This window comes from Bidens hawaiensis, unplaced genomic scaffold, assembly GCF_021521415.1.
Source record: "Bidens hawaiensis isolate Kalapana, Puna unplaced genomic scaffold, B.hawaiensis_p1.1 tig00028938_1, whole genome shotgun sequence".
Taxonomy (NCBI): domain Eukaryota; kingdom Viridiplantae; phylum Streptophyta; class Magnoliopsida; order Asterales; family Asteraceae; genus Bidens; species Bidens hawaiensis.
Window position 1 is genome coordinate 40,345 of NW_027494752.1, and position 10,435 is coordinate 50,779.

Below are 10,435 nucleotides of genomic sequence, written 5' to 3' on the forward strand. Positions count from 1 at the left end.
ATTGGATGTGTAGCAGTGGGTGGAGGCATTTGGGTTTGACTATAGAGGTTTGGTTTGTTGATTGAGTGTGGAGGGTGATCGGGCCAAGAGTTGTGGTTGAGAACCCGATTGGGCCAAGGGTGGTGAATGTGGACTGTTGATGTTTGTTGTTGCATTGTTTGGAGGATCGGATAGGGCATTAGGCTGGGGAACAGTAGGTGGAGATTCGGAATTATAGGTATAGGTAAATGGATTGAAAGGAAAATAGGTAGGTGGGTCCTCGAAAAATGTATATGACTGGGGCATGGCTTGTTTGCGGAAGGGGAAAGTGAGTTCATCGAAGGTTACATGGTGTGATATAATAACTTTGCTCGTGGCTGGGTTGAAACAACGATACCCACGAAATTCGGTGGGATGTCCTAGAAAAAAACACCGAACAGAGCGGCTGTGAAGTTTATGTGGTTGGGTAGAGGAGATGTTTGGGTAGCACATGCATCCAAATACGCATAGGAGGTCGTAGGTTGGATGCCGACGATATAGGGCAAAATGGGGTGTGGAGTGGAAAAGGCGTGTGGCGGTTAATATGTTACGAAGATAGGTGGCTGTGTGGAATGCCTCGACCCAGAAAAAAGCGGGGAGATTTGCATGGGTAAGAAGTGTAAGAACGATGTCAATTAATCGTCGGATCATCCACTCAGATCTTCCATTTTGTTAGGATGTTCGAGGACACGGAAAACGAAAAATAAAGCCATGGTGATGAGCAAAAGTTTTGAACTCATTGTTGTTGAATTCTCCCCCTAGGTCACATTGAAACTTGAAAGACTTTAATTTTAAGGTTAAATTGAGTAGAGATAAAACGGTGAAATTTGACAAATGTGGGGAAAGTGTCGGATTTATATTTAAATGGGTATACACAAACAAAGTGTGTAAAGTTATCAATAAGGCCCACGCAATATTTGTAACCTGATTTACTAAAAACTGGTGAAGTCCACAAGCCACAATTAGGGATGACAATGAAACCCGAACCCGATGAGAAAACCCGAAACCCGACATAAATGGGACGGGTAATACCCGACCCGTTAGGGTTTGGACGGGTTTGGGATTAGTTTTGAAATTTTTCGTGGGTTTGGGATTTCTAATATACCCGATTACCCGATCCGATTACCCGATAACATAGACCCATTTACCCGATTATATACCCGATGTACCCAATATAGCTTATTTATATTATATATATACTATATTCCAAATAGATTATTTGTCGAAACTTGTTTATATTAATTATTTAAGATATTTTACCTTTATGGTAACCATCTTTGTAATCGATTAGTTATATTTTGTCAAAACCTCGTAGAAACCCGACGGGTTTTGAGCTGGGTATACCCAACGGGTATTTTGTCAAAACCCAATAGGAAACCCGAAACCCGATGGGAAAACCCGAAACCCGACGGATAATTACCCGATGAAAACCCGACGGGTTTTGGATAGACTTTTATAACTGGGTATGGGTTTGGGAATACCTAAACCCGACCCATTGCCATCCCTAGCCACAGTGAATAATGTCAAATGGTGCAAACGTAACAGATAATGAATCATAAAAAGGTGAACGAGTATATCTGGTTAATTGACAAGAATTGCAAATAGTTGAACTCGAAAGTTTATTACAATAAATCGAAAAACGAGAACGTAATAAATTTAAAATGGTGTCTCCAGGATAACCGAGCCGGCGATGCCATTGGTCCGTAGTGGTAGCCAAGTGAACCGGTAAAGGTCACCGGTGCTATCGTGACAGAAGAGGAAAGCCTCAGTAATCCTTCACACTAAAACCATACAAATCAAATTCAGTAAAAGTTTGATTATCAATGTTAAATTTACGTCCAAAAAGTAAATTAATGGATCACAAATATCAAAGCAAACTTTAAAGACAAATACAATTAAAATCTTATTTTGTAAATCAATGGTTTCCATTATCCCATCTTAATCTCCACACACCCTAATATTATTTTTTTGGCGCGCATGCAACTTCTCGCCACCCCAACCCACCATAACAACTCACCGTCGTAAGGTCCGGAATCGATGATGATGAACCGGGTGCTAACGACACCCGCCTTCCGTCTCCGCCATTCCCTCACCCGCCCCACGGCCGCCAAAACCGTCTCCTCCGACCAAGCTAACAGCGAGGAGACCTTATGGCAATACCAGATCCTTGACCCTAACGGCGAAGTTGTCACTCGTTGGAACCATTTCTTCCTCGTCACCTGCCTCGTCTCGTTGTTTATCGATCCTTTGTATTTCTACCTTCCCTACGTTGGCGGAGACACATGCATGACGACCGATAACTCGGCCATGATCGCCATTAACACGTGGCGATCGTTCACGGACGTCTTTTTCGTTTTGCATATTATTATGAAGTTTCGGACGGCGTTTATCGCTCCCAGCTCTAAGGTTTTTGGCCGAGGCGAGCTGGTTATGGATAAACGACAGATCGCGAGGAAGTATTTGCGATCGGATTTCATTGTTGATGTTGCTGCTTCTCTTCCGTTACCTCAGGCATGTTGTCTAATCCATCATTATTAATTTGCTAAATTTAGGGTTATTTTATGGTTAACGAGTTTGGTCGGTTTTGGTTACTTTCGTTACGGTACTGGAGCTTAAAAATGGAAAAAATATGGTAAAACCCGAGCGTTGTCGGCCCTTGTTGTTGAGGCTGCAAGTCTACGCAAATTTGTTTGATTTCTATTATATTCATCACAGTGCTGGAGCTAAACAAACAAAAAAACAAAAAAAATAAATAAATTCAAGGATCAATACGGTGCCGCCAAGGGGCCCTATCGGCCCTTAGCGGCACCAAACCTTGTAATTATTATACATAACGAGTGTTTTACCCGACGCAGCAATAAGTTTTTTGGATTGTAACAGTGTGGATAAACCTGAACGCAAGAAATGGCTCGAATCGACAAGTTTGAGAACTCTGTGTGATGCTAGCAATGAAACTTCGCCTTTTAAGTTTGGAATGTTTGCGGATGCGTTTACAAGCGAAGTTGCTTCATCTAAGTTCTTTGAGAAGTATTTATATTGCCTTTGGTGGGGTTTGAGAAATTTGAGGTACCAGCTCTTTAACATGAATAATTAGGCCTGTAAACCAACCGAACTGGGCATGTAAGTGTTGTTTGTTTAACTTTAATGGAATAAACTATCGAACACCAACCGTTAAACAAACATAGATGAACAAAATTACTTGTTCATGTCACGAACATAAACAAACTTCCTGCTGAACGGTTCACAAGCGTTTAGAGGCCTGAGAATAATATTATCATTTAGAAGGTTGTATGCATTAAAATAGACTATATATGTGGTCGACTGATAACCATTTGACGCGCTACTCTTATAGCTACTTTTTTTCACTGGTTAAGATAAAACACAACCCAAATTGACCCGTATGGCCATTTGTACATAAATCGGTCAAAGCCTTTGTCACACCCCGACTTAGGGCCGTGACCATCAGTTGGTACCTGTTTTGTAAATATATCAGAGTTGCGGGTTATTAGCGGAAGTCTTTTAAAATATAATATTCATTTTAAAATGTCGGGTTAGAATACCCGTTTGGATATTGTAAAATATCAGCGAAAGTCTTTTCAGATAAAATATTATCATATTGAAATCTCGGGAATTGAACACCCGTTTTAATATTCCAAATATCTGCCTTTTTGAAAATATAATTCTTTAATAAATATCTGAGCCATCAGATCACCTCTAATGACTATATCTCCAATCTTCTATCAGTCCTTGCTTGTCAGTTCTATTCTTTTACAGTTCCCTGAAAAGTTGGGGGGAAAATACGTCAGCACACAGCCGGTGAATGACGCTGACTCAATAATACCAGTGTGTGAACCAATAACAATACCTTTGTGACAATACTCATCAGGCACCCAACTCAATTGGGTTACAATTACCCTAAGTACATGTACAATTAATCATATACACAATATCATTTCTCTGATCAATCCTGTAGACTACCAGAGGCATGTTTGATGATATGCATGGCCTCGGGGAAATCCGAGTCACAATGTATGTATGGATCCAGACACATGTATACTCTTAATTTGAGTATGCCCGTTTCTCATTATTATAACACAAAGTTTTTAAGGATTCGTAAATCCTATGTAAACAGTTCAGACTCTAAAAGAGTTGTAAAAGTTTAGGGAGTATTCACCTTATATGATTGTAAATCAGTTTCTGACACTGATTCCTGTATACTTGATCAATTTCGGTTACGGACCCTTGTCTGTAAATCAGTTTTTGTTACTGATTCCTGTTTCTGTTTTCAGCTTTCTGATTGATTGCTTGACTGTTATCTCGGACCTATAGTACGAGTATAAAATTTGTATAAATATCTAGATCTACGATCTAACTTCAGACCCTGTAGTCTGTTTTGTATAGCTGTAACCTTGATAATTCGTTTGTTTGTACAAAACATGTGGACCTTTAGTCCTTTTGTTTGTTTATCAGGTTTCTTCTTCAGGAAGAAACATTAGTTTGTCTATAACCTGTGAATGAATAGTATATTTCTTAATTATTAAGAAATACTATTTTTAACTATACCCTTTGTATATAAATGATTGTGTTTCTTAATCATGAAGAAACTACAATTAGATTATAACCTGTGCTTATGAAAAGTTATATTATGCTTATCAGTAATCAAAGTTCGGGCTATACCCCCGACTATGGTCTAAGCTATTATAATAATAAAATAATAACTTAATCAGAACCCCTACCTCGTACGGGTTATTTGGAGTTAAATGCCTATGATTGGTCGAGCGGCACTTCTATTTATTATCGTTTAAACCGTCAGAGCTTTGGAGCTTGACACGCTTCACGAGGTAGGCATGCCTTTCGAGGTCGGCACGCTTTCGAGATTGGCAAGAAAAACGATGCAAACGTGTGACAAGTGAAGTGGTTGGTGTGAGTTGGAATGTGCCGAACACCCTTCTATTTATAGCTGAAATCGTGCATCTTCGCGTATCGCGAAGCTGCTTCGCGTATCGAGAAGGTGCACTAGCTATGCTGAGTCATTAGTAGGGTTGCCACGTGTCGCCAGGTGCTGCCACATGTCACCACGTGTCACGCATGCAGAGATGCAACTTCTCGTATCGCGAAGATGTTTAAATATCGGTCCAAGTCTTTTGTCCTTCACGTATCGCGAAGATGCGCCTGCTTTGCAATTTCGTGTATCGTGAAGATGCAAGCTTCAAATTCCCATTTTTAGTCCTTGTATTATCCAAGGATAATGATACTAAAGCGGCCCTTGGTGATGCGAGCGTGCAAAGTGCCAAGTGCGCCATCAAAACGCCACATTACGCCCGAGTCCGAGTCCGAGCGCGTGCCGGGTGCTTCGCACCTCCGCTAGGACTATGGAGAGTGATTAGCCACATTAAAACATTTCTATGGAAACTTGTTTCCTTGTAAAGAGCTTTCATTTCTTTGTTTGTTTCTATGTGGGATGAAAATTTCATTCCTTATTTATTCCCATGTGAAATGCTTTTACTTTCTTTCATCTTTCCATGTGGGATAGACTTTCTTTAACATAAGAATGCTTTTGTTTTTCTTTATCTCATTCTTTTCATTCCTTGTCTTTGAGATTATTTTTAAATCCTTCAACCTTCAAAGTTGGCAACTTTAAACCAAAATAGATGTGGGTTATTCCTAGATGTTACAGCCTTCACCTCTAATGTATATGTTTGTTTCGTTTTCTTGTCCTGCTTATTTCTTTTTCTTCGCAGTTCATACGGACAAAATTTGGATACTAGCATCTATATTGGTTAGACATTATTCTGTTCCTTCATATGTATTGGAGGTTTGATTCTATTTGCACAGTTGATTGGCAACATGCAGGTATCTTATGAATGCCTTTCTTACATGCTCTAGTTTTTAAAGATTTCAGTATTCAACTGATGCATATTATTTATATTGTAAGACATATTTGCAATCCATGACTGTGAGACTTGAAGAATGGAGGATCAAGAAAAGAGATACAGAGGAGTGGATGAGACACCGCCAATTACCTCAAGATTTGCAGGATCGAGTTCGGCGTTTTGTTCAGTATAAATGACTGGCAACGAGAGGCGTCGATGAAGAGTCCATTTTGCAGTCGTTGCCCGTAGATCTTCGTCGCGAAATTCAACGCCACTTATGTCTTAATCTTGTTCGTAGGGTATGTTTTTCTCGTATCATCTTATTATCTTAGCAATTAGTATTAAGGTTTAACATTAACATTTGGTACCCACAGGTGCCTTTCTTCTCGCAGATGGATGACAATCTTCTTGATGCCATATGCGAGCGACTCGTGTCATCTTTAAGCACGCAAGGAACGTACATAGTTCGTGAAGACGATCCTGTAAACGAGATGTTGTTTATTATCAGAGGGCAGTTAGAAAGCTCAACAACCGACGGTGGAAGATCAGGATTCTTCAACTCCATTACCCTCAGACCAGGCGACTTCTGTGGCGAAGAGTTACTCACGTGGGCGTTATTACCAAACCCCACAAGCTACCCGTCTTCAACAAGATCGGTCAGAACTCTAACTGAAGTTGAAGGCTTTGCACTACGAGCCGAAGACCTTAAATTTGTAGCCAACCAGTTCAAATACCTTCACAGCAAGAAGCTACAACACGCGTTTCGGTACTACTCGCACCAATGGCGAACATGGGGCGCATGTCTTATTCAAGTCGCGTGGCGGAAATATAAACGAAGAAAGCTTGCAAAACAACTGACGATTCAAGAAAAGGCGTATTACAATGAAGACGGTGAGCTGGTTTACGATTCAGGGAGTGGCGACAGTTCGCCATCGAGTGATGGTCAAGGTGGCAGTCAACAGTTTGGGGTGGGAGCCACCATGATGGCATCAAGATTTGCTGCTAATACAAGAAAAGGAATTGGTGATCATAAAGTGACTTCAGTTAATTCCTCTGCTAGTCTCAAAATGCCCCAGTTGTTTAAACCGCACGAGCCTAGGTTTTAAAGTCGGTAAGTGTACAATGTATAATTCATATGGTACAAACCAATGAAGCTCATGTCAAGCTACCAGTGTCAACAGTTTCTATGGTATTAATGCTCAACAGTTAAACTTAAGGCTACTAAAAAACATAAAGCAAAACCGAAGCAATTCGCATAGAACTGTATAATATGCATTTTGAAACCAAACAACAATGAATGTAAGAATGTTTAGAACACATATTGCAACTACATACTTCAATCACCTTTTCAAATATAATGCAAAAGCATTTACATGTAAAAGGATAGGGTAAAAAACCATACATAAGAGTAACAGATGGCGTATGCTTTAGTGTTACAAGCCTGAAACAGGAGCCTCTTTGGTAATGCTAGTGACACGAAGTACGGCTTGAGCGCTTAATTTTGGAAGATTAGAATTACAGAATTGCTCCCAAGATAATATGCGAGGTTGGTCGGAAGGTGTGTCTTGTTCGGGTGCCAAAACAGGGGACTTTTCATACGTGGTTTGGAGCTCCAACAGAAGAGAACGAGCGGCTTCTCGTGACTCGGGAAGCTGGTCACTAAGTTGGGATGAGGCAATTTGAGTCAATTTGTCAATCCCGTAATCTTTTATTCCTTCGGTGCCCTTTATGCGAAACAGAAAGTTCAGAAAATTTATCTCAAACAAAACATAAACGCTAATCAAGATGCAAGTGCCAATTTTGCATAAAGGCTTCCCAAATTCGCCTAGTTCCATTGCACAAACAACACACAATTTGCAATAATCACAATGTCAGTAACAAACAACACATAATTCACAATAATCACCATTGGTTGATTTAAATGAGAAACAGGATGAGCCTGGGAGCATGAAAGATTATTGCCATAATACTTAAACATAAGTGAAAAGCATCTAATACCGAAACAACTATAATGCTAAAATCAAGACATATAGCCATATAGGAAGGCAATTGATATATTTTTCCAATAATTTAGGGAAACAAATATAAATATAGTGGCTAAAGGTGTCCTAGAGAAGCTAAATCCACTGCACACGTTTAGCCTGCCTGAGGTTGTACCACATAAATGTTCACCGGACAAAAGGCACAAAGTTTTAGGAATGTGAATGCATTATATATAGCACCCAAATGCCAACTTACTTCTATGAAGTGCATGTTGTTTTTATAGGTGGCAAAGCGTTTTTTATTAAACAGGTCGTGTTCAACGCAACATGTTTAACATAACTATTGAACATGAACACAACACATTTGATTTCACTTTCACTAGCACATAAATGTTATTAAGTGATTACACAGGTAAATTCATTGTCTTTTTAACTATGAATGTTTCATAAGCGGTTACAGGGCACATTTAACACGATATATCGGTTCAGTTACTCGAATGGCACGGCACGTCTAGCACAAATATCAATACGGCTCACTGGACATGGTTAAGAAATAGTGAGCTCAACAGAATAAAAATAAAAGTAACCAAAAACTACAAATCTACAATCCATCTTAGTTATAAAATATTTAATTATGTATAAAACTATAAACCTATGTTCATCATTTTGATAAACGAGCCATAAACGTGTTGTTTTAACCTATTTAACACAAGTCAAACTTGTTATGCGTGTCATAAAAGGTTGAACCTGTTTAGACACGTTAATCGTGTCAACCTGTCATGACCTCACCTTTTATCCCAAACACTAACCCACTTAACTTCATATTTAACGGGCCATGTCAACTGTCATAAATTGCCAGCTCTAGCTTTAGTTATGTGAAAGTAATGCAGTTTAATGATTACATGTATAATAGAAAACTTGATGAATAATTTTGAAAGTACACGTTTGGGAGAAACACAGAATGATATTAAGTACATTTACTTCGGGACAGAGGGAACATGTAAACAGAGTGGAAGCCAAAACTTTGTGAAGCTATAATTGAGAGAAATAATATGCAAACACATGAATTATGCAAGATGAATCAAGAATCAAAATGATACAGAAGTTAAAGCTAACTTCAAATACTTACCAATCGCGGTACACTACGAGAAACACACATTGAAGCCTTTGCACGAATACGAGGATTGCGATTCTTAAGGTAAGGTTGCAACTTTGGTAACAGCAAAACAGGAGAGACCCAAATTGTCAACTCTATTAAAGCCTTCTCAGCAGCCTCACACACAAACCGCTTGTCTTGAGAGGACTTGAGAAGAAGTTGCACAAGCTAAAAGACAAAGATAATTAGACAAATGGTAACATCTTGCAACCAATGGCAGAAAGCAAAGAAATAAATCAATTACCAAAGGATCCAACGAATCAATTATCTTATCCCCAAAAGCTTTAAAAATGTCTGCACAAGTCATGATGGCAGTTTTACACACAGCACTTCTTGGATTCTTCAGAGCTTTCACAACAAGGGAAATCACATTGTCCCTGTTTAACGAAATAGTGGCAACAAATGTTAGCTACAATGGTATATAAAGCTATGAATTATGGCATTCATGAAAGTGTAAACTCCTTTAGTTTTCAAGAATGTAATAAAAAGGGCTTACAATAGGTCATTCAATGCTTCTTTGTGGTATATCGAGAACCGACGCACATTGTTGAGTGTTTCACAAAGCAAAACCCAATCTTTAGACCCTAACCCATCTAAAAGACCCTGGAAGACAATAAGAATTCATATTAAATAAATTGAACATCATAAGATAAAAAGTGAAAGAAAACAACCTTAAGACTCTTATCAACATCTTCTAGATCATTCAGCTTATCAGATTCAATGTACTCCACTTCCGCAACCACCACATCTGTGCCAGAATGTCCAACCTCGGCACCATTCACAACGATGTTTTTCATTTGTTTTCCTCCTACATTTTCATCAGTAGGTTCAACACATGGCTTAGCTAAGATGTCTTTACTCGAGGCCTCGTTTGTCCTCTCGGACTTAGGCAGCAAATTAAGATCTCTAAGAGCAGTTTTAGACATCATTTTACAGCTGCAACCATTGAAAACCCTAAAGCATGAACACTAGAAGCAGAGCAATGTCTAATAGTCCATTACAATTCACAAACTATCTGATCTCGCCATATTACCAACCAATACATGAATTCTATCACATATAAAGTACTCGCATAAACAAAAAAAATCATCTAGATTCGCATATAAAACAGACTCGACAACAAGATATTCCATGTAAACAAAATAAACTATAACAGAATCCATAGTTGTCATTTGTCAATAGCGTTGATAGTGGGCGCTATAGCGCGCTACGTAGCGATGTGGCTATAGGCCACTATATACTAAATATACTATACACTAAATATCGGTCATTTAGCGTGATTATAGCGGTATTTAGGTTTTTTTTATTTATTTTTGTTATTTTTTAATATTAAAAATTGTAGAAACCTATTTTTTAGGCTTGTTTATCAACCAAACAGCTGCACCATAAAAGCTTATTTTGTGAAT

General features: G+C 38.8%; 1 protein-coding gene and 1 pseudogene across 1 annotated transcript; one reads left to right on the top strand and one right to left on the bottom strand.

Annotated features, from left to right (window-relative positions):
• The first annotated feature begins 2,055 nt into the window (after positions 1–2,055).
• On the top strand, positions 2,056–6,997 carry LOC143577916 (cyclic nucleotide-gated ion channel 18-like; annotated as a pseudogene).
• Positions 6,998–7,169: 172 nt separating this feature from the next.
• LOC143577923 (uncharacterized) lies at positions 7,170–9,994 on the bottom strand. The gene is made up of 5 exons (XM_077061634.1): positions 9,701–9,994; positions 9,526–9,632; positions 9,274–9,406; positions 9,003–9,197; positions 7,170–7,615 (listed from the first exon to the last, which is right to left on the bottom strand). The coding sequence occupies exons 1-5, from the start codon at positions 9,956–9,958 to the stop codon at positions 7,325–7,327; spliced, it is 984 nt and encodes a 327-aa protein (XP_076917749.1). The 5' UTR covers positions 9,959–9,994; the 3' UTR covers positions 7,170–7,324.
• Positions 9,995–10,435: the final 441 nt, after the last annotated feature.

Bases quoted from the DNA above. Each gene is read 5' to 3' on its own strand.
- LOC143577923 (XM_077061634.1), bottom strand. From the start codon at position 9,958: ATGATGTCTAAAACTGCTCTTAGAGATCTTAATTTGCTGCCTAAGTCC. The intron at 9,407-9,525 runs GTAAGCCCTTTT...TTCGTTAAACAG, and splicing joins GAAGCATTGAATGACCTATT to GGACAATGTGATTTCCCTTG. The intron at 9,198-9,273 runs GTAATTGATTTA...TTTGTCTTTTAG, and splicing joins TTGATTCGTTGGATCCTTTG to CTTGTGCAACTTCTTCTCAA.